Below are 24,576 nucleotides of genomic sequence, written 5' to 3'. Positions count from 1 at the left end.
TTTTAGTTCGAATTATAGAAAGATTCGAGCAATAGGTCGAGAGTTTGGGTCGAATACTGAAATATTAGTGAAGGAGGTTTCAAACGGAGTTAAGAAGTAGGGTTTTTCTTTTACCTCATCGATACAAATGATGTCATCACCAAGTTCCCGATTCCATTGTGGACAATTCAGTAAATGTGACTGAAACAAAAAATCATATATAATAAAGATCCAAATAGACCTTATCGGAGTTTTTCATCTTTCTAAAAAAGCGATGCATTGTGGGATTGTTTCGGGAGTATTACAATAGAATTTCCTCGAGGAATTCCTAAGAGATTTCTACTGTAATACTTCGGAAACAATCCCACAATACATCGCTTTTTTAGAAAAATCAAAAACTCCGATAAGATCCTAATTATGAAGATACGATTACCAAAACCGAACCCGAAGACTGGTCAGAAAACAACAACAGAACCCTGCCTTTATTAGGCTTTATTCACTCCATTGTAATATACATGAAAAGTCATCGAATCGCTAGTCTAGCAAGCTAGACGACTAATTTATGCATAGTAGAAATAAAGCAAAAAGTAATGAATGGAACAATTTTAGTCGTCTAGAAACCTTTGTGCACTAACTCCAAACAAAAGAAAAGTGTCAATATTGCAATTATAATTTTTTCCTGCTCAAAATAATTCTTGAGAAAAAAAATATGTGTGGATTTGTGTATTGAAAGTTTTTCATTTGAGTTGATTTCGTTTTGAGAGTTTGTTGTTGCTTGATAAATTGTTTTCTCGCTACGCAAGTTTCTGCGTAGCTAGCCCCTGTATCTATAAGGCTGGAACACCGTATTCTTCCAGTCGTTTATACAAACTAAATCCCGTATTATTAGTAGTAGTATTGGTATTATTAGTATTACACGCATTATAAACGACTCCAGTCTATCGAATCGCTAAAAAACATATTCAATAAAAGTTTCAGGATATGTTAAGGAATTTGGTTACTATGTCCTTTCGACAATAAAAGTTATTAATGTAGGGATGATAAAAGAGATCCCCAGTGAAAGTTTTAGCCATACCTTGTTTTTGTTCATCATGAGTTGTACGATACATCGAATGTTCTCGTGATAATTCTTCACTGAAATCACCCTACAAAATGACCGGGAGTAAAAAGTTTAAATTTTCCTATTTCTCAAATCCTTAATGGGACTTAAATTTGATTCTCTGATTTTTCCGACCCCCGATTTTGGAAATCCAAAAAAGTTATCTTTAAGGGCGACACATACCGTACCCTCCATTAGCCTAAGTACCCCCCGGATTTTAACCGGAACCAATCGAAGGACTTACTTTGAAGAGCCAATGAATTTAAAGGACTTACTTTGAAGAGCCAATCAAATTGAAGGACTTAATTTGAAGAACCAATCAAATTGAATCACTTACTTTGAAGAACCAATCAAATTGAAGGACTTACTTTGAAGAGCCAATGAATTTAAAGGACTTATTTTGAAGAACCAATCAAATTGAAGGAATTACCTTGTAATGTTAGCGGCGTCTTCTTCATCGGGACTTATACATTTCTTGTTACAAAGAATGATGACTGCATCTGCTTCTCGCATCTAATGAATAAAGTTCAGTAGAGGCTCTTTAACTCGAACCTCTATAAATCGAATGTCTCTTTAACTCGAAAAAGTTTTCAAGTCCCTTTCATTTAACAACGCCTTATAAACTTTTTTCCATAACTCGAATAACATGGGACGGCAATTCATTTCACCGAACCTCCAAAGTCATTTGATTTGACTTAATGAACGGCGTATTAAAAAATACACGAAAACAAATTTGTTGTCAAAGAGATTTAACAGTGAGTGAAAATACAGACTAGATATCAACCAGTCCCATGTTTCGACCAATCGTCCCAAGTTAGAGCAGTTGACGGTACACACATCATGAAATGATCTACCTTATCGGGGAAAACTTCGTCGGGGAAAAATATTTGTCACTTGCTGGTAGTTGGCAAACGGATTAAGGCCGGGGAAAATTTTTGTCGTGGAAAAATATTCGTCACTTGGCCAAAATTTTGTCACTTTTCCCCAACGAAATTTTCCCCGATAAGGTATTGCATCTTCAAGTGTTTAGACTTACCCTAGTCCGATGGCAGTCCATGAACTTGTAGATGGTGCCAATAAAATATGAAGCTTTTGTACAATGTCTTTGTAAGTCTGCTTGCATCTTCAAACTCGGATATTTCCTGCAGGATTTAAAACAAGAAAATTTGGGTTAGAAGGTTAGGAGTAAGGGTCGAGGTTACCTAATATGTATGTAATTTTGTATCCTTTTTCGTGGATGAGCGAGCTGATCAATTAAATACTGTAACTAAGACTGCGTTAAATGTGTAAAATGTATAAAATACTCCAACTAAGATTGAACTGTTTGTGTAGAATGAAAGATGGAAGCCAACATAAAACACTTCTAAACGATGGTTTAAATGTTAATGAATCAGGGTGAAAGACTTTAGGATTTTCCCAATAACTGATAACGCAAAATTTAACCCAAAGCAACTTCTCCAAATTTTAAAATTCTGTAAAATATTTAAAGCAAATTTTTGAACAAATTATGTAAGTATTTCTCTTAGATTTTCGTAATATTTTGCGTCGGGGTAAAATATTTATAACTTTTTACTCGATTTTCGCTTGTATTTCCCTTAGATTCTGGAAATATTTTGCGTCAGGCTAAATGATATAAAAGATAAGTAACTTACGGTGACAATATAACGACAGTGGTTTGACTATCTTCTCGATCAGGATGCAAGAAATCTTTGAAAAACCCGGTCACACTTTCTTCGGTGATGTATCCGGCAACAATGACATGCCTGTAAGATGACGATAATGAATAGTACTTAGCTACAATTGGCTCTTCCGGACAGAAAATTGCACCCGGTTTTACCTACGGATAACGCGGATAATTTTTATTACATTTGTTTGCTACCGTCAGACAGTACATATTCACACCAAGGCGTACTTCATTTTGTAGAAAGACCCGATGACAAAATAAGACATTTTAACTAGTCCAGTGGAGTCTTTCATACATCGATGTTGGAATGAAAGAGACATGAGAATATTTGATCTAATTTTTAGCTTTTCAAAGGATTCAGAAGAGATATTATTAATTTTGTTCTGAAAAATTTCCCAAGTTGATTAAATTTTTTATATCTACTTTTTCATGTATATTATATACATCAAAAAGTAGATATCAAAATACTGAATAATACTATATACCTTTTCCCTGGTGTAGGCTTGAAAGCTCTATCATATTTCGTATGTGAAGCTAAGAATTCTTGGATAGCTGGTAGGTATGATGTAAATAGACCCTAAAATAAGAAAATAATAGTTACATGTTTGAAGCATCAGTGTTAAATGTTTTGAAAATTTGGGTAATATAAGATTTGCTTACAAGGGTTTGCAACGTCAATTTTTTAAGTTTGCAATTTCGCCGGTCAAAAAGAATTACAATTCGTTTTTAAAAGTTCAATTACATATTCAAGTACATACTCACACCAACCAAATCTCTGGGCTAGCTAAGAATTTGCCAGACTAAAATCTAGATTTCGCCGGAATTCATTTTTCATTCGCCAGCCAATCAAAAACAAATTAAAACCACTACCGCACTAGGGACCAGGAAACTGTTCAAATCAAGGAGATATTGCCACAGATAGGTGTTTGGGGTTCTACTGTATTGGAATGGCCCCTAAAAAAACAATCTCATCTTACCAGGCCAACAGAGATGAAACCAATATTAAACAACCTTCCAAGATACGTATGACAATATATATCACCATAACCAACCGTCGACATGGTTACCTATAACAAAGCAGAAGAATTGTAGTCTAATGTACAGTAGCCTCTCTCTAATTCGACCTTCAAGGAACTAAGACCTTTCGTCGAGTTAGAGAAATATTCAAATTATAGAGAGAAAGGTTCAAATCAGAGAGAATTGACTGTAATTTCAAGATTCCCAGATTTTGACGATATAACCATGCTTAGTCTTATGTCGTTAGTTAAACATTTCACATTTCAGATGACGGATTGAATTCAGCGCTTTCTCTGATCTTCGTTAGCGGTGAATTTTGCTCGCGCAACTTTTATGTAGGATAAATAAATGGCTTCAAATCCTACATAAGGGATTCACCTTTCTTATCCTTAAAATAAACCCATCTATCATGAATGGAGTAGTCTGGCATGTCTAAGTTATTTATCAAGTTCTTTCTCCATGAAATCGATATGTATGAGGCCCAGAATGGAAAGGAAATCTTCAATGAATTATCAATAAAATTTCAACGTAAAACTTTTTTTTATAAGAACGAGTACATTTTGGCTAAACTGTTGTTAATTTTTTGAAATGTTCAGGATAAATGTTCTTACGATGTTCTTAATACGCTTAGCTTCTTTATTTAAACTGAAAATGCGTTTAAAATCTGTTAAAATTAGTACTTTCTTAACGATTTCTAAAATCTGAGGCACAGAATGTTCTTAATTTGTTCTTAGGTTTTGGCCAATTTTCAGCCTCGTGTTATGAAATTATTCTTATAAAAAAGCGAGTATTTCAACAAATTTTGGTACAACTCCAAGGAAAACTGCTTTTCTAATAAACCCAATACTTGAAAAAGTTTTGTACAATTTCAACAATAGAAACTATGGCGAAGAGATTCAACGCAAGACAATTTATTGACAGTAATGCCCCTAAAAAAAGTCCGATTAAAAAAAGTCAATTTGAAAGTAGATTCTATTTTATAAGCAAGTGTCTGCTCCTAATCAGGCTCGCATTATGCTTAGCATTCTATTAGTCTTAAACAATAGAGCCATTGTTTAGGTACCAAAAACTGAGCCTGAAACTTTGTTTATAGTAATAAGAAAAACATGTATTTACTTACAAATAGAAAATAAAGACATTCGAAGTAATTCAATTTCTGTTTGTTGGTGTAATTGATAGGCTCCCATGGATCACCAGTGTTCTCCAACTGAAAAAAAAGGGAAAATAAAAACAAAGCTATCTTAGTCTGAGATGAATTAAAGTTTGTCTCGATATAATTTGCAGTAATTTCTGCAATTTACAATTTACCACTATTTAATTCGAATTCTATTAAAAGTTATAGCCATCTTGATCTCCGCTGCAAATGATATTAATTAAGACAAACTTTTATATATTGTACTATGGAGTCTCTCCATAACTCGAACACGCATGGGGAACAGAAATTTGTTTGATTTATAGAGGTTCGGATTCAAGTTAAATTCAAATTAAAATTTTTAGGTGTGACGCTAAATAAAGGAAATTATATGGTACTTGGAAATAGAAAATTATTCAAACATTATGAACTAAACTCTAAACTAAAGAGGGATGTTGAATAGAAGAAGGGATGTCGACATTAGACCAACTTACGGTACGTCCCTTTTTTTTATTCCAGTAACTTACCAAATGAACAATGCCAGCTGAAGCCAGAGTCAAAGCCAAGAAATTACCAATCATCTGTGCCATCTCAAGACTTGAACTATAGAGGTAAAAATATGATAACCAATAAAAAATTTATTCACACAGTTCAATTGGCAAAGGGGCGAAAAGATATCTAACAAACCCGCGCCATTTAATTTTGTTTTAAGTGTATGATTATAACCACTGACCTTTATATATTCCTGGACCAAGTTACACCCGCCATCTTTGATTGGAGTTTTTTTCGAATTGGTACCCGAGAAGAAGTCATTGCAATGTTGAAAATTAAACAATTAAAAAAAAAACTCCGATCAAAGATTTTTGGTTGGTGGGGATTGAGTAACTTGGTCCAGGAATATATAAAGGTCAGTGTTATAACACCCCTGTCTCACAGCCCCGATGGAACTTCTTCCTTGAGGAGGATGAAGGTTTCTATTGAAATCACAATGAGGATAGAAATTCAATTGTTCCCAAGTCAAAATAATCCAGTGGAAGGCTTTTGGAGTAAAAATTTTCCATTGAATTTAAATGGGAATGAAAACAAAGTCAATTTTCCAGTGGAGATAACAGTGTAGGATGTTTTTACCATGAAGGTAATTTTCCAGTTAGTAGGCAGTCAAGAACACCTTCAAATTAGCCTAACATAGGCTGGTTAGCCTATCATAGGCTATTTAGACTATTTTATATAGGCTATTTAGCCGAAAATCAATAAAAACCTCGATTTCTGACGAAATATAAATAGTCGCGTCTTCTCTAAGGAATACATGGTTTCCTCATTGTCAGAGAAATGCTCATGACAAATTTTGACTTTGGGTCAATTTTGGTTTAGGAAATATCCCCCTTATTGGTTTTTACCGATTTTCGGCTAAATAGCCAATGATAGGCTAATCAGCCTATGATAGGCTAATTTGAAGGTGTTCTTGACTGGTAGGGGTCCCACCGGGTCAGTGACACAGGGGTGTATTATAAGATTTATAAGAGCCGAAACAGATTTGAAATTATTTTACTATGATACTATTATCATTTGATACCCAATAGAATTTACCCAGTGTGGAGCACGTTGAGAAATTGTAGGATGTCTGCCAAGTTGATCAAATAGATGACACGTAGAAAACGGAGACCTAAAAGTAAAAAGAACATGAAAATTTAGTTAATCGTTGCCTGTACTATCCAGTGAAGTACTTCAATAAGGAACGAATCCGGGGGGGGGGAGGCACTTAGGCGAAATTGGGTACGGGACACTCTGATGGAAATATGTAATAATTTTCATACATATTTCTATATACAGAAAAGTAAAGAAATGTTTACCGTTGAAAGTTCTGCTTTCTGTTTATTCTAAATTGAACAAAGCTACCTCACTCTATATACAAAGTAAAAATGATGCCTTGATGTTTGAAATGGAAAAAGTCATTCTAATTTATTTTTCCAATCGTAACTTTAAACCCAGGAATTTATATAAATTCCTTGCTTAAAATTAGTGTTAGAAGGGTAATACCCAATTTGCGACTGATCAGTCGATCTCTTAAAGGTGATTCACGATCCGTGACGTCAAGGCTGTATAAAATAACTTACCTAGCCAGTTTCGGCCAAGATAGACAGCCACAAAGACGGCTGGTACAGTCACAATATCTACGTAAGTTAAAGGTTCCATCGCCCAAAAAGATAATTTGTCGTTCGCCGCAATGAACTAGAAAAGAAAAAGTCGAAATTATGACAGGTATGGGGCAGTTAAACCAACAACGAGGCCGAGGTAAAAAAATAATTTGTCGTTCGCCTCAATGAACTGTCAAAAAAGTAGTCGAAATTATGAACAGTTAACCCAACAACGAAGTCTGTTAGCGAGGTTTAATATCCGTGCAACATTCGCAACATCTGCGTTACAGCATGACAAATATTAGGCTTCTACTTAGCCTAGTTAACTAAGCCCGTATTCACAAGGCTAGGACACACGACTTATGTCGTTATGTAGCGTTTTTCGGCGCTTTAAAGATTTTTTATATTTACGGATTTTAAGTTTGCCTTGTTATTCAGTCACAACTTAACCATCAGATTTATCCAAGTGACTGAATCAAACTAGCTTAGATTTCTAGGCTAGCTTCTACCCATCCTCTAGCGAAAAAGTTTATATAGGAAGTATATCTAAAGAGGTCTGCGATTCAGACTAGACAAATATTCTCTACAGAAAATAGGCTTAACTGAGGTTCGTCCTAGAACCGATACGGAGCAAGTCCACGTTCAAGTCATTTACCGATACTTTTAGCTTTGTTTGGAGCCTTATAAACAGCGGGTGTTGAAGAATCTTCAAATTTTAAAAAGCAGGGGGGGGGCCAATTACCGGGAAGTTGGATATTTACCTCTAAATACGAGAAAATGAATAAGACTTAGTTAAATTTCACCTTCTTCTGTTAGGTAGTTAGTTATTTAGATCATGTTCAGACGCTACAGTTCCATTCCGTTCCAAAACGAAACGGTTCCAAAACAAGCGTGTGAACATCAAAATTCGAAACGTCAAAAAGGACGTTACAGAGCAAAACAGATCGAAACGGTTTCGCTCCACTTTTTTCATCAGAACGGAACTGCTCCGTTTTCTTGCTCCGAAACGCTCCGAAACGTTCCGAAACCAATATGTACACATTCGATCTAACGAAAATCGTACCGGAACGAAATGGAACAGTAATGTGTGAACATGGTCTTAAACGTTCATCTGATGTTATATTGATGTCATGAACGTTAGGTGTACGCTATTAGGACGTTGTTTCAGAAATGACTTACCCGGATGAGAAAATGGAAAATGAAGAAAGCGTTCAAACAAATTTCCACTCTCCATAATGTTTGATCGGACAAATCCAAACAATGCTCGATTGGACTGAAAAAGATGCAAAGTAAAATATGACAACGTAGCAGTCGCGTAGACAAGAGGGGCGCAAAATTTGGTTAGGAGAGCAAACATTTATGACTCGGTAATTATCTTTTCATGATATAAAAATACAATTATTGTATACCGAGTTTATCGTTCTACATCTGCAATTTGAGCTTTTACTAAGCTCATTTGGCGTCAATTGATACTTCGATTATCAGCCGGATTGAGAGAGAATGACATGTGAGTGAAGGTAGAGAGTCTATCACCATATTTCCACAACACCCTACCTGGAAGAGCCTGGGATTCGAACACAGTCCATTGCGGTGAAAGTTTGTGAGTCCAAGCTCTTCCAAGCAGGGTGTTAGGGAAATATGGTGATAGACTCTCTACCTTCACTCAGATGACAATTATTGGGTAACAAAAATCTGCTTTCCTGGACAAATTTTTCGAGCCTCCCCTCTCGGGCCAAACCATGGTAGGCCCTCGCAGTGTCACTAAACTTCAGCTCCCCCTTAAAAAATGCTTCCTACGGCACAGTTATTGCTTTCCCTTTAAAATCTTAAGATTTGCTTAGGAATATTTGAAAAATTCTAAGAATCACGATGCTCTCTTCGTTTTAGGTAATTCTATTAAAAAATATGTAAGGGTTTTTTGCATTGAAAAGTATATTCTTAAACTTATCTGATATTCCGATGGCGGCTCGGCGGCCGCCCACATTAAAGCTATAAAGGAGCGGGTCAGTATTCCCAACTTTCAGAGCTTTAGCGTGTCGGATGGAAATTTCTGTATCTGCAATCCTCCAATTGATATCTGAGACACTTCACATGGTCCCCCTTTCCCCCACTGTCAGCGTTGAGTTCTCGGCCATTTCTGGACTCAACACTGATAGTAGCGAGTTTATGTATTTGCACTTTTGAGGACGATAATGTGACTGAAACGATTTGGAAAAACCCGGACTTCTGACCTGCAAAATCAAGGACGGTAAAAATGCTGATTTAGACACATACATAAACTCGGTAATGGAGTCCGGGGGACGGGTTTTAATCTTAGAATTCTTTTGCATCAAGATATTTCTTGGGGATTGAGGGTGCTAGATAATTTTTAAACTTACTATCCTGTTTCTGTGATATAGAGTGCGCATTCTGCCAAGTTGAATACAAACGATAGAACAACCTTAAACAAAGTAACAAACAAAAAAATAAGTTTCCAAAGTAGAAATAGGCTTTATAAAACATATCCTTTAGTCTAGCAAGCTAGACGACTAATTCAGACTAAAAGTAATGGAGGGAACAATTTTAGCTTTATACAAACTAAACCCCGTAACAATAATCGTATTATCATATAACGCCTATACTACTGTATTATACGCATTATAAACAACTCCAGTCCATACAAAATATTCCGCGTTGGAAAGATCAGATCTTATGACAAAAATAAGACTCAAGTAAAAAAATTATTTTAAGAAGACGTGTGCTAACTAAAAAGTTTAATACAGCCAACTCTCTCTAATTCGAACCTGTTTTATTCGGATCTTTCTGTAATTTGAAAGAAATTGTTGGTCCCATCAGCTGGAACGTAGTATACAATACTCTCTGTAATTCGAGTCATTCTCTAATTCGATCTTCAAGCGACCAGGTATCTTCTTCGAATTAGACAATGAATCGAATTACAGAGAGTATTTTATACCACGTTCCAGCTGATGGTACCAACAATTTATTTCGATTTACAGGAAGATTCGAATTAAAGAGAGTTAAATTGTATCAAAATTCTCACCAATATACGTCCTTGTAATGTTTGAGCAGACACCAGGTTGCCAGCACCTTCTTTCAAATCTAAATACCATCCTTGTTCTAAATCTTCCAAGAAGAATTCCTCTTCCTCCAATTCGTCCACCTAACGGATTGGAAATAGAAAAAGTAATTGTTATTGCAATATTTTTACCGTAAAAAGTCAGGTAAGACTCGTGTTATTTGAAAAAAAATTTCAAATCGTTTAATAGGCGATGTTATCGTCCGTTACAAAGATAGTGGCGAGTTTATATTAATACAATAATAACTGGTTTGGAGGTCAATACGGTAAAATATTGACCGCAGCCGAGGTACAGACCGAGCTTGCGATTTACCAACATTTGAAAAAGATCTTTAATGTTTTATCAACGTCTACCCAACGACGCCGAAACTTATACTGACTGAACTCTCGGACGGAAAATTGTGTACACGCTGAGCATCAACCATTGAACTTAAAGCCCGAAGGGCTAGAATAGACTCTCTAACCTTTCCCAGGCAAGAAAAAGTGAAGCCACTTATTTCCTATCCAGAACGCGCCGTAATCATAACGACGGATTGTGTCTAGCGGTTTTTTTGTTTTTGAGGATTGCATTTTTTGAAATCTATAGCAATAGATTTTTATTTCAATCCGGCGTTTGTGTAAAAACCACGCGCGGGCGTTCTGGATGGGAAATAAGTGGTTTCATTGCCCATCCATGAGTCTTGATTCTAGCCCTTCGGGCTTGGAAGTCAATTGCATCAAATATATCAAGACATATCAGCGGGGATGCAGGCAGCCTAGTAAACGAATTCTTCCAAAAAAACTCGATTCTGTGCAAGTAAAAACTTACCTCATTCATATCAATCACACTATTCGATCTTCTTTTAGCGCCATGGAAGAAATACAACAAAATACGTCCAATGATGATTAAAATTAAGCCGGAACTAAAGATTAACCCGGAAACCACTAAAAACCATGGCCATTTCCGTTCATCTGCCGGAATCTCGACTTCAATACGACAAGCTGCACTCGCCATAGTAATGTTTTATTATGTAAAGTTTTTAGTCCCAAACACTGTATTTAATGACTTTCAATGTTTTATATGTAACGCCCAGATTTATCAACTATCAACTATCCAGAAGCAACCAAGACATCTTTGTAATTTTCGAATTAAGAATCCTATAAGAGGAAGATAAGGAAAATGCAATGATGCAAGACAGACCAGTTTTTTGAATGGCTGTGTGACCTGTAGGATGGGAGTCTTTAAATGAGAATAGGATAATATTTGTAAGTAATAGACTAACTCATAATATGATAATTAATGATAATGAATCTTAAATATATTAAGATTGGTATAATCTTTGGATGTATTAAACTTGAAAGACGGAACAGCTATGGATTTGTCTTAATATTCAACTTTACATGATTTTGTATACACGTTTTTTTATAAGAACAAACTATATAAGAACATAAGGCTTCGATGGCCAAATTGTTAAGAACAAGTTAAGAATATTTTAAGGCTTTGTAGACCCTAAGGCACTAAATCTCTTAGGAAAATGGACAAAAATACTCAGAAAATGGTAAAAAGAAGAGCATGTTAAGAACATTTTTAGGCTTAAAATTCAAAAAGTTAAGAACATCCGAAGGCTTCAAAAAATTTGGATGTTCTTATAAAAAAGAAAACGTGTACTACAAGAAGAACTTGCTGTTCTACAATAACTTTCTAAATAGATAATCAAGATGGTCCTTATCATCCATATCAGGCCTTATCAGTATACTCAACACATGTTCTCAAACGTGGAAAAAAAGTAAAAAATTCTCTCGCATTAGCAGCATTGTGCTGTTCCACTAAATTTCCATGCAGGGGGGGTGGACGAACCCACTCGATTTTGAAACGACGGTATGTGCCGCGCAAAATCTGCTTTTCAAAATCGTACCCTTACAGTGCAGTTCAATATGGCTTTTCAGCTGTAAATCTGCGTGAAGAGAAGGAGCTTGGGAAATTTTCTGTTTCAAAGAAAAACTGAGAAAATTATTCTTGTCAGCTGTAATTATCAGACAATAGAAACTTTTTCAAACAAACGAGAAGTAAAAACCTTTCTATTTAACAATTATTTTGAGTTTGTTTTAAAATTCGACCCTTGCAGTGCAATCTCACAGAAACAAACCCTTACAGTGCATTTTGGGATGCAGAAAAACCCCACCCTTAAGCACGGCACATGACGTAGGCCAGATCATATGAGTGACCCCCCCCCGGGACTATATCCACTCAGGAGATTTGGGTGGCTGAGGCGTATAAGCATTTCGTCCTTATTAAGACTCGGCAGGACTGCATACTAATAATAACAAAAATAATAACTAATATTTTAAGTGGCTGGCCATGGAATAACGACTGAGCCTTTAGGCAGCTCAGCCATTGTCTCCCCAGGGGCCACTGATAGATACTGCATACGCATACATATAAAACATAAATACACAACAGCAAAAAATGGTGATTCATCAAAAAGAAGCATATATATGAACTGTTTTGTTTGTAAACAGATCTGATATTCGTAGCAATTTCAAAATTAATTGACGTTCCACGCTGCATTATACGTAAGATACATTCTGGCACAGAGTACAAAAACTTCTCCGCGTGTAATATTTCAACATTTCATAAGCTTCTACCGAGAATATTATCTATCATGATTCAATACTTACCTATTACAAAGTATTACATCTGTGTCATCTAACATTCAGATAGCCCAAAAAGTAACGCACATAAAGTTGTTTCAACGTTCATCTAACGTTATATGCACGTTGGGAACGTTAGATAAACGTTGAAACAAAGTTGTGTGCCAGCTAGGTATAAGAACCATAAAAAACGTTGTATTTAAGGCTTGACTAAAAAATCAACACCTTTTTAACCTAATGAACTATAGACTGGATACTCTGTTGACCAGATTGACCTTTGAAAATCACTATTTGAGAAAAACATTTATTTTGTCTTATTTTTAATCGTGAACTCATATGACAAGATTAGCATATTAAAGGTTTTGTTTTTACATGAGTGTTCCCGTTTCATATCAGGCACATATTTCATATCAGGACAGTGTCTGCCTATTGTTATTATATGCTGATATAAGCAAAAAACGTTTTTCTTTTCCTCTTTCTGATCAATCTTGCTCCAAATCTGTGTCAATCCAATGTGAAAAAGCTTGTAAATTAAAATTGATGAGTGAGCAATTGACATAACTCTTATTTTAAAACAAAATCTTTAACCTAACTAAAAAAATACTTTATTCAATAAATCATAAAAATTTAAGCTCAACTTCCTTATAATATTCCAGTGATAAAGGTCTATGTATACCCTTTCGAGGGGTAAACCACTCGAAAAATTATCGTACACCTATACAAAAAGGTAAAAAGAAGTCAAAAAAGTCAAAAAAAAGTCAAAAAGTCAAAGAAAAAGTCAAAAGTTGTTAGAAAAAAGTCAAAAAGTCAAATAAAAGTCAAAATGAAAGTTTGAAAAATGTCAAAAAAAAGTCAAAAAAAAGTCAAAAAGTCAAATGAAAATTCAAAAAGTCAAAAAGTATCGTACACCTTTTTTCAAATGATTTACCCCTCGTACCCTTTGATCAATCTGGGATCGAAATAAGAACCCAAGGTCCAATTTGCATGCAAATTTTCTTTGTTTTCGAAGGACACCCCTGTCTCAGTGACCAGCAGTATGAATTCGTTAGCCAAATGAGACAAAAGTGAAGTTGAAAATCTCTTGTGTTCAAAAAAGGCGAGGTATTAAAAATTGTTATTGTTACACCTAAGGATTTCCGTGAGGATTGCCCCTTAGGGGGGGGCATTGACCTTGGCGGCCGACGGGGACGTGCCGCTGGAGTTTGAAAAGTGGAGCCTGTCAGCTATGAATAATTGGTAAATTTGGGACCCTGTCGGAAGGAAAATTGAAGAAATTCCCGAATTTTCACCCTGAAAAGTGGCAAAAATAACGAAATGTAGACGAAAGATTGAAAAACTTTCTAATTTCCACCCTGAAACTTGTCCAAAATAACCAAAAGACAACCCTGTCAGGTAATAATGTTGAAAATTTGTAAATTTGGGACCCTCTCAGATATCTTCAGAGCCTAAAAAAGGGACCCTGACCAGCGGCACGTCCCCGTTCCCAATTTTGCCTGAGTGCCTCCCCCGGGGGATTGCCATAGCATTTGTGCCATTCACATGGGGGAGATCGTTAAGAGTAGTTTTACATAGGAAATCTTTACCACAGGAGACGAAATCCTCTCAGAATGTATAGGGTCCGGGTTATCTCAAAACTCACAAAAATTCATTAACAGAAGCAATTGGTTTTCCAAAGCAAAAACCTACAAACCAGAGAAACAATTTTAAAATCTAATCCTATCACAAAAGTAGGCCATATAACGTAAATTTACTTCTCTTCTATGAAAAGGAAACAGAATTTTCAGAGAAAAAATCAGTAGAAAATTTCCAAATATTTTGATAAAAATAATATCATCATAAGAAATTAGTTCAAAAAACAGCTTCAAGATAACAGATTTCTTACTGATTCCAACAAGTCTATATGTTATGATAATGCTTAGAGGCTTGTTTTACGTTGATAAATAAGAGAAAATCACTTTTTGAAATTTATACAATTCAAAAAAGCAAACATAGGAAAATTAGAAGGTTGTTTGAAAAATGAAAGAAAGGAGAACTCATATATTTGCTAATTTTTCCCTAAAACATGGCAATTATTTATATAGGAAAATGAGTTAGAATAAAGTTGTTTTTTCACATTCAAAGTTGAGACTGGAAAATACAAATCCCATAGCTTAGAAATACACGCTTTTTGATATAATAACATACTTTATAAGAATATTCATGAAGAAATTTGCCAAAAAATTAAGAATATGCTCAGAATATCACCATCGTGGAATTAGGCAACAAAATCTAACAGTTTTCCCCAAGTAAGGCTCAAAAAATTTCACAAAAATGCCATTGTAAGAAATTTACTTATTAGAAAAAGCTCGAAGTGTGAGTATCGCTTATTTAGGGTATGATCCAAAAAAATAAAACCTCGAAATTGATTTATTCTCAAATTCGAACCCAGCTCACTTATACTTATTCTTAAATGGAGCTCACTAAAAATTGTACTCCAAAGCCATCCCTGCTAGTTTTTTTTTAACCTTGGAATTGCGATTCCCATTGCATTGGGATTTCAATAGGAATTTTATCCCCGGCCCACTGAGGAAAAAAAGTTCCACCGGGGCTGTGAGACTGGGATGTAAACATGTTCTGGTTGAAATTTGAAATGAGTTGAATAATTCCATACGCAAAGGTGAAATATTCTCACAGTACCACGAACTTCTTCAGTTGATGCTCTCTAATTCGACATACTACTATTCCAGACGCTCCTTTCTTCGATAATATTGAAAATCGCCGTCAAACAAGAAAACACCCCTGTGTCACAGACCCGCTGGAAAGTTTAGCAAAAATTTTATCCCCGGTGGGAGAAAAACCCTAAAATTTCAGCCCCACTGAGAAATTGACTTTGATTTCATCCCCATTTGAAATTCATTGTTTAGAAATTGCATTCCAAGAACCATCCCCACTAGATTTTTTAACCTAGAAAAAATAGAACTTTTATCCCCATTGATATTTCAATCAAAATTTTATCACCGTTGTAGGAAAAAGTTTCACCGGGCTGTAAGATATGAGTGTATAAAACTCTCATAAAGCGACGTTCTACTATTCAAAACACTTCATTTTTATAAAATATTGAAACCACCATCAACGAGAAACGACATTCTACTATTCGATATGCTCCCTTATTCGATAAAAATTCCCCTTGAAAATCGACCAACAGAACAACTGTAGAACTGTCCGAGAAAGCAGAGATATTTTGTCATCAATATCAAAAAAATCTTTAAAAAATTATTCTAGAAATATTATTTTACCATAACAACAACGAGTTCCAATTTTTTTAAGAAAACTTTTCGCTTTTCATTATATTATAAAATATATGAAAAATATTATACTAATAGCAATCAACATTTTGTCACAGTTTTATCAATTTGTATTATATATAAAAAAATTTCATGAATATATATTCAATATTCATAGCAGTGAGATAAAATACTTAAGAATTTTAATAAAAAATAATACAGTTTTGGGTGAGAATTTTTTATAAGAAATATTTGTATTCAATCAAAACTTTCAGGTAAATTGGGTTCAGTGGAGCCATAACATTGTGCTAAGGGTCTAGATACGGCGTGTAAATTTTAACGAGGCCTTTTTGTGGGAATGAGTGTAACCAAATTTCTAACTAAAGTAGCCAATAACACATAGTTAATTTCTGATTGCCTCTAAATATCACCTAAGACAAGAATCGGGCAAAAGGGGACACAATGGTACATAAATAAAAAGAGATTTTTTCTAAACTAAAAAAAAATCTAAACTTTGAGCAGTTTGAGCTGTTTCAAAACGCCTTTAAAAAAGAAAAGATTCTATTAAAATCTTTTAAAAACTATTTTCTTTCAGTTATAATCATCATCTCAACATTTCTTTTCTAAAACAGACATAAATTTTTAACTACTGTATAGATCTGACACGATGAATTATTAATGACGATTTTATCGATTGGGAAAAGATTTATTTTTAAAATAATAATGTATATCAGATGTGATACAGCAAGGAGTGAAAAACTAATCCATAGATAAGTCTTCTTCAGACATCTTATTTTCTCTTATAAGAACTTTATTGTTAGGAAAAACTAGCCTAGTTATAAACAAAGGCCATATTCACAAGGCTAGGACACACAGCTAATGACAATATAGCGTTTTCGGCGCTTTAAAGATTTTTTATATTTACAGATTTTAAGTTTGCTTTGGAATACTGAACAGTGATATTCAGTCACAACTTACCATCAAATTCATCCTTGTGACTGAATCAAAGTAGCTTAGATTTCTAGGCTAAGGGAAAACGTTATTTCTTAGAAACAGTGACACAGGCAAATCAGCTCATATTCTTGAATGTTTGGTAAATTATGCAGAATTTTAAGATGGAAAAGCCTTTGTATACACACCTGTGTCACTGGTGGCCAGCTCCATTGGAACATTTGACAAAAATTTCATCCCGGGTGGGAAAGTACCCTGGAATTTCAGCCCCACTTGGAAAGTGACTTTGATTTCATCCCCACTTGAAATTCGATGTTTCACCAATTGCACTCCAAAACCATCCCCACTGAATTTTTTAACCTTGGAACAATAGAATTGCTATCCCCATTGGGATTTCAAGGACTTAGCAAAAAGTTCCACCGGGGATGTGTGTTTATATACTTCATTGAGCACGGAAATTCTTCCAAGACGGTATAGCACTGGAGGGGGACTTGGAAGAACTCTTATGTTATCTTCCACTCTCGAAATTCTAAATTCTGTTTACTTGTCAAATCTTACTCACAATTCTTCTTATAAATAACAGGAATGGAAAATGCAGTTGACTGTTCTCTGCATGATTAGAAAACGTGTTCTGATAAAAATTATTATCTTGAAGTTATCACTGCAATCCAAAGATGTTCAACAAAGGTATATCATTAGATAATAAGAATTGGCATTAATTACAAGGACCTTTTTTATACAAACATCACATTCTTCACAGTGGTAAGATTGTGGTAAAAAATTAGATTCGAAGCAAAAAGCTTTTGCCTGCCAATTAAGAACAGAAGATCTTTAATGGACAAATTTTCGCGATAATCAGCCTCTTTTATTTCCCTCGGGGCCAATATTCGGATTTTAAATCTTTTTTTGAGGACTAATTTTCGTGAAAATGGCCAAAAATCGCAAAAATCGTTGAAAAATTGATACACAGGAAATTCAATCCACATACGGTAAGACCTATACAAACTTAATAGTATAACCGAGTGAAGATGAAATCAACCTCGTACATAGGGGCAGATACTCATTTTTTTATAATTTTGATTCATATTAAGATTTGCTCGAGTATTAAGCGAGAAATCAATAACTAGCAGCTGCCGCTACAGTACAACTTTTTTACAAGAAAAACAAGACAAATCAAAATGTGAATATTAAATGGTTGGTGACTGGAAATAAAATTTCCAAAAAATCAATGGTGTTGAATCATGCTGGCCGATGGTTATGATCTCCATGCAAGTTTTTACTACCATTGTTTACATTGACGTTATTCAACATTGGTCATTGTGCGCCATCCATGCCCCATGACGGCATGAAACACCATGAAACTTATTGGACTTTTATACGATACAGTCTGTTCAGTCTGATTATCATATCAGCTTTTTATCACAGATGTATATATGTATTGTATGTAAATACTAAAGGTTCAGGTGTAAATGGAATGCTTAAACGACCAAAGATATTTGAGATACATATGTGACCTCCCGGATGTAGTGACTCGTTCGATTTCCGATAACTTTACAGATTTTACTGACGACAGTCATTGTTTACCAATACCTAGATTGGTTTAAGCCACAATCACAAATAACTTGTGTTTGTCGTCCGACCGACTGATAATTTCTGGAAAAATTCCTTTCAAAATATAACGGAGATATTGAGGTTCCTATCCGTTGGTGCATGGATGTAGGTCTTCTCCACCGTATATTTTTTCTTGAGAAGTTGTTCTTCAAATTAGTTTTCAAGGTTGGCTCAGCTCAAATTTTTTCATCTATAGCTCAAAATTTTGGTAATTTCTCATAAAAATATTAATTTCATTAAAAAGCGTCAGTATATTTTCTATGAATCCTATTAGAAGTTTTGCGACGCATTTTCTTGCTTCAAGTAACCGATATAGTGCAAAATGGCAGCATTAATCTTTGATACGCATTTCGGTAGGATGCTAATGTGACTAACTGTTTGTGGGAAATCTTTTGACTACCTTTCTTAATATACTATTAATTGAAATCTTAAACAAAATTAGAATGCCATACTTTTTTTGTGAATTCTGTCCAAATTGTCAACATTGAAATTTCTCGGTAGATATATATACTTGTTTCAGTCTGTATATAGAGATATCTATCCAGATGAGCTTGAACTCAAAATTGAGCACTCTGGTAATCATGCTTCTTTTTTAAACCTGGATATTACCATCAAAGACGGGATATTTATTTATAAGTTGTTTGATAAACGGGATGCATTTCCTTTTTCCATAGTCCGAATGCCACATAAAGATAGCAACTTGCCAGAATCGATTTTTTATTCTTCTTTTGTTGGTGAACTTCTCAGGATTGCTCGTTCTACGTTACTTTTCGAGGACTTGAAAGTTAAAGCCAAAGTTTTTATACAAAGAATGCGATGTCAAGGTGCTGAAAACGCAAAGTTAGATTGCAGTCTTCGACGGGGTATAGTTCGTCATTTTTCAGAATTTTCAAGATTTCAACTCTCTCAAGATTCACTCGTTCGCCAGCTCTTGCGGTGAGCGGTCACGGTGTACGGGGCTTCGAACCGGGTTATAGTCCGATTTTTTAAATTCTCATTCTTTCCCCACTCTTTCCATCTTATTCTTTGAACTGTAAAATGTGTGTGAGAGCCACAGGGTTGGATAGTGGCAATCCAATCCCAGTTCCTTCCCATCTAGTATCACTACTAACCCGATCACCATTCCTCACGGACATCTCCATTCCTCAATATTCCTCTTCTATTCCTCACCATTCCTCAGCGTTCCTCGAAAGTTCCTCAGGAATGGATATTTCAAAACTTTGTTTTAGCATTCCTCATCTATTCCTCGAACGTTCCTGAGGAATGGACATTTATGACGTTATTTTTAGGTGTTCCTCACTCGTTCCTCGAACATTCCTCAGGAATGGACTTTCATGACGTTATTTTCAAGCATCCCTCACTCGTTCCTCAGGAATGGACATTTCTGACGTTATTTTTAAACGTTCCTCACTCGTTCCTCGAACGTTCCTCGAACGTTCCTCAGAAATGGAGTTTCATGACGTTATTTTTAAGCGTTCCTCACTCGTTCCTCGAACGTTCCTCAGGAATGGAGATATTTCTTTTTCACTTTATTGTTCCTCATAGAGAGTCATCTATTCCTCGAACGTTCCTCAGGAATGGACATTCATGTAAAGTGTTCATCACTTTGACGTATTATATTATGCCCAATACAATTTTTGGTTAATTCTTTTGCAATTATTCAAATTATAATTATAATTAGACACGTGAAAGATTTTTTGAAACGTCAAAAAAAATCATTGTATTTGCAGCCGAAAAAACGAGTTTAGAAACCAAAACTTCATGCTCAAACACAAATAAGATCCTGTGCCACAGACCCTCTGAGACCTCATCACTACTGGAAAATTTTGCAAAAATTCTTCCCTGGTGGGAAAATACCCTGGATTTTCATCCCCATTCGAGATTCAATGTTTAAGAATTGCACTCCAAAACCATCCCCACTGGATTTTTGTTCCACCTTGGAACAATAAAATTCCTATTCCCATTGAGGAAAAAGTTCCACCGGGGCTGTGAAACATCTATCTCATAAAAAAATTGAGTAATTTGGCTAAGAACATTGATGTATGCTTATTAATAGCGGTTCTTATAGATAAAGATGCGTTTTTTGAGCTGAAAAATCTTTTTTGCAAAAATCTGCTTCAGCCATCTTTTACCTACGATAATACCCTACTTTCATGCAAAAAAGTGAAAGAACTAATGATCCAATCGGGCTCTGTCACATTCGAGGGTTTGTTAGTCATGCACCTTTGTGCCAAAATCAGAAACTTTGAATGAGCCAATCTTGAGAAAAGTTGGTAACAAACGGACGCACGAATATGGGTTAATTTAGCTTCCGTTACTAATGTGTTCTAAAGGACAAAAGTATTTCTTTAGCCCTCTCTCTTTCTCTGGAGGCAGAGCCTGAAATTTTAAACGACATAAAAGTTTTTGATATTGAATATCTTATCCATGAAAATGTATTAAATGCTCCGAAAATATATTTTCCTGAGGAACAAACGAGGAACACTTTTAAATAACGTCATGAAAGCCCATTCTTCAGGCACGTTCGAGGAAAAGATGAGGAACGATAAAGTGAAGAAGAAATATCTCCATTCCTGAGGAATGTTTGAGGAATGAGTGAGGAACGCCTAAAATTAACGTCATAAATGTCCGTTCCTGAGGAACATTCGAGGAACGAGTGATGAACGCTTAAGAATAACGTCATAAAATGTCCATTCCTCAGGAACGTTCGAGGAATAGATGAGGAATGCTAAAAACAAAGTTTTGAAATATCCATTCCTGAGGAACGTTCGAGGAACGCTGAGGAATGGTGAGGAATAGAAGAGGAATAGTGAGGAATGGAGATGTCCGTGAGGAATGGTGATCGGGTTAGTAGTGTATGCTTTCTACAACGTTGTGGCAGAAACGTGTCAAAGGTGTGGCAACTTTGTCTAGTAGAAAGTATACTTCCTTTCTCATTGTAATTTTAGTTTCTTCGGCTGGTTCCGTGTTACGTTTTAGTTTATTTTATATTATTGCGCGCGTTTTATACTTTCAATAAACACATCTTTTTACTATCTTTTATCTGTGGTGGTGTCTAATTAACACTGCTTGGCCTACCTACACAACCCTATTTCCATCATATAGGAGGATATTTTCACAAATGGCCGAAATCCTGTGTAGGTCGAAAACTGAGGAACAGATAATGTGTTTTCTTGAAATATTTTTTGACTCATATTGAGTTACTTCTTTCCACCTTAACTCATATTGAGTTACTTTCTTCCTTAAAGTCATTTTAGATCACTAGTTTTACATTGACGGATTTCTATGTCATCATATTTTCCTTTTCTACTCCAACCTGATTGATTTTCTGTGAATGTTCATTCTAGATTTTTGTTGTATTTGTATTGTCTTTTTGTTTTGTGGGTTTTTGTCTTTATTGTTTCCATTTTAAGTAGTTGAAGGTTTTATACTTCTAGACTATATATATATCTCTTTTATCACCCAAAGTAGTTAGGTATATAATATGTACAGTTTTAAAAAGAAGCGGAATATAGGACATAAAAAATAAACAAAATATATACAAAGAAAATAATATGTTTAGGGGGTAGGAACAGAGCATTTATAACTGTCATCGTCTAATAAATGTTGGCTATTTTCAACAAATAAAACAATATGATTAATATTTAATGAAAAATTAAAGGATTGTTTATTATGGTGCGTTTTGTAAACTATAATTCAATTTTTATGATTTTTTTAAGCGTCGTTTATGCAGCTGTATATATGTAGTATTATTTTTTTGGATTGTCAGTTCTATGAGTTCCCTTGTTATAAAGATCTACTATGAGATTTAAACTCCAAACACCCTCATCCAAATAATTATCTCTTCAAAGGAAAAACATTATTTTAGTAGTTTTTCCCCTGTGTATACCAAAATAGCGAAATAATTGAATCCCTTTTATAAGTGCCTTTATCATTAGTTCAAATTTTAAACCTCTATATATATGGTCGACCGTAGTACAGTGGTAGAGCATCCGGCTACGGTTCGCAAGGTTGTGGGTTCAACCCCCAGCCGGGTCATACCAAAGATTCCCAAAATGGTACTTGCTGATGCCTCTCTGCTTGATGCTCAGCAACTAAGAGAAGGATCAAGGGTAAGTGGAGAAATCCAGGGAGAAAGAGTGGCGCCCTCCCCTACCTTCGGGTAGATAGCTATCGAAAGAGAGGAGCCTTCGGGTCGCCTCCGACTGCGGTCGCAGACTTACTACTTATCAGTGTAGCTCTAAAGCTCTAAAACAGCATCTAATAACATGAAAACCAGAATATGATTCTTCAATGGGAATCAAAACTATAAAGTGCACTTACAAACATCAATTTGTCAGATCTAACAAAATTTATAACGGCACTGTCATCATTGACAATAAAACAAACAATATTCTGTCAAGAGCCTTATAAACATTCCAACAAGCGATTCTAGCTTTACGATAATGCCGCGGATCATCAATGGATAGTATTCAATTATCATTATCCCTTTATTTTCATTCCTAGAATAGAACTTTTGCAAAAAAAAGGAAAAATAGAAAAGTTGTATTTTTTACTGCTCTATTCACATACTGAATTTGAAAGATCTTCTATGTGGCGTTTTTTTGCAAACTTCAAAAAACTGATTTTTGTCCCGCCTTTGCGGGATTTTGGCCCAAGTGCTTGAGTGCAGCATAGGGTACAAAGTCCAAATATGCGTTTCCCGTAATTTTTGTATGAAGAGTTAGGTCTACACTGCTTATATATATGGTAGTTGTAACAGGAAAAATAGTACAAAAAGCGTCCAATATCAGATTCAGACAAAATGTACCTCACAATTATTAGTTTATAAATTAAACACAGGCAGATAAAAAAATTACAAGCGTTATTCCCATAAGCGTAAACAACATGGAATAAGAAGACAATCGCTGGGCCTTCACGCCGCTAAGGCGTCTTGTTATATATAAAAAGAAAATCGTAATGGAGTCGAAGATGAAATGACTTACTTCACATCTGTTGATGATATTTGTTGCTTGATCCAAAACATTTTGAACATTTCTCATGTCACGTGGTTTTCAACATTTTCAAGTTATGATGATTTTGTGTTGATGTATTTATACCAGAATGCAGTTCCAGCTGACAACTTTTGTGTATTAATTTTCTTTCGTGTTGATGAATTTATACAACAAACTAACATTTTGACTTTTCAACTTTCCAACTTGTGCATCCCAGCCATCATCAATAATTGTAAGCATCAAGGTATTTATATTAAAAGCAAAAGCTCCGTTCGCTGTATATTGATATATTTTAAATTTCCATATTATTCCAATATTTTACCCATTTACCCATATTTTACCCATCAAGGATATTATCCAGGCTTTTGCGTTGATTAGAACTAACAATCATCCGTTCAATGTTTATTCTTCCACGATAAGTACCAAAACACGCGCATCTCCATTGATGGATTGACACGAATTGTCCAGTCTTTGAATTTCACTTTTATTGAAAGATACGCTCCATTCAGGTGCTATCAATATAGATTTATCAACCAATATATCATTATTTATATTGTTGTTGAACATCATTTAAGAGCTGGCTCGATAGCGTGTAGAGCAAATATAGCATTATAAATCAGGGTGGAAAGGAGCTGGATGGTCGTTCCATAAATGCATCTCCAAACATCAAAGCATCTTCACTTTTTGTAACTCTTTTCATTTTCATATCTTTAGGTTCTTCAGATTATATTAAGTCTTTTTTCCACTGTTCTATTCTTGAGATCCATACTGCCAAATATGCACCAGAAACAAATTCTGTTAAATAAACTTCTTTTATTATTCAGTATTACCATTTCATCGATTCTATTAGTTTGTGATTTTCAAGAATATCTAAAAGCGAAGAAAACAATCGATGGTTTAATTAAGTTAATATTAAATTCTTTAAGCATATCCATAATCTTCTGCAGAAGCATTAAGAGCACGATTTGATAAATCCGAGAAAATACGGAATTTCATTTCTTTGA

General features: G+C 35.0%; 1 protein-coding gene across 1 annotated transcript in view; it reads right to left on the bottom strand.

The window, feature by feature from the left end:
* The window catches only part of LOC136818430 (calcium-activated potassium channel subunit alpha-1-like), a 37,063-nt gene extending 12,625 nt beyond the window's left edge, over positions 1 to 24,438 (bottom strand). Inside the window, exons 1-16 of the mRNA XM_067074769.1 lie at positions 23,564 to 24,438; positions 10,931 to 11,259; positions 10,087 to 10,206; positions 9,425 to 9,486; positions 8,226 to 8,319; positions 7,026 to 7,140; positions 6,499 to 6,574; positions 5,439 to 5,514; positions 4,900 to 4,986; positions 3,740 to 3,829; positions 3,248 to 3,339; positions 2,731 to 2,841; positions 2,115 to 2,220; positions 1,509 to 1,591; positions 1,055 to 1,124; positions 115 to 180 (exon numbers count right to left, since the gene is read on the bottom strand). Of these exons, the coding sequence (XP_066930870.1) occupies positions 115 to 180; positions 1,055 to 1,124; positions 1,509 to 1,591; positions 2,115 to 2,220; positions 2,731 to 2,841; positions 3,248 to 3,339; positions 3,740 to 3,829; positions 4,900 to 4,986; positions 5,439 to 5,514; positions 6,499 to 6,574; positions 7,026 to 7,140; positions 8,226 to 8,319; positions 9,425 to 9,486; positions 10,087 to 10,206; positions 10,931 to 11,116 (1,434 nt within the window). The 5' untranslated portion in view covers positions 11,117 to 11,259; positions 23,564 to 24,438. The remainder of the gene's footprint in view (positions 1 to 114; positions 181 to 1,054; positions 1,125 to 1,508; positions 1,592 to 2,114; positions 2,221 to 2,730; positions 2,842 to 3,247; positions 3,340 to 3,739; positions 3,830 to 4,899; positions 4,987 to 5,438; positions 5,515 to 6,498; positions 6,575 to 7,025; positions 7,141 to 8,225; positions 8,320 to 9,424; positions 9,487 to 10,086; positions 10,207 to 10,930; positions 11,260 to 23,563) is intronic.
* Between the last annotated feature and the right edge of the window lie 138 nt (positions 24,439 to 24,576).

Source organism: Clytia hemisphaerica, unplaced genomic scaffold, assembly GCF_902728285.1.
Source record: "Clytia hemisphaerica strain Z4C2 unplaced genomic scaffold, Clytia hemisphaerica genome assembly, whole genome shotgun sequence".
Classification (NCBI taxonomy): domain Eukaryota; kingdom Metazoa; phylum Cnidaria; class Hydrozoa; order Leptothecata; family Clytiidae; genus Clytia; species Clytia hemisphaerica.
This window is presented reverse-complemented; position numbering and strand designations above follow the sequence as displayed.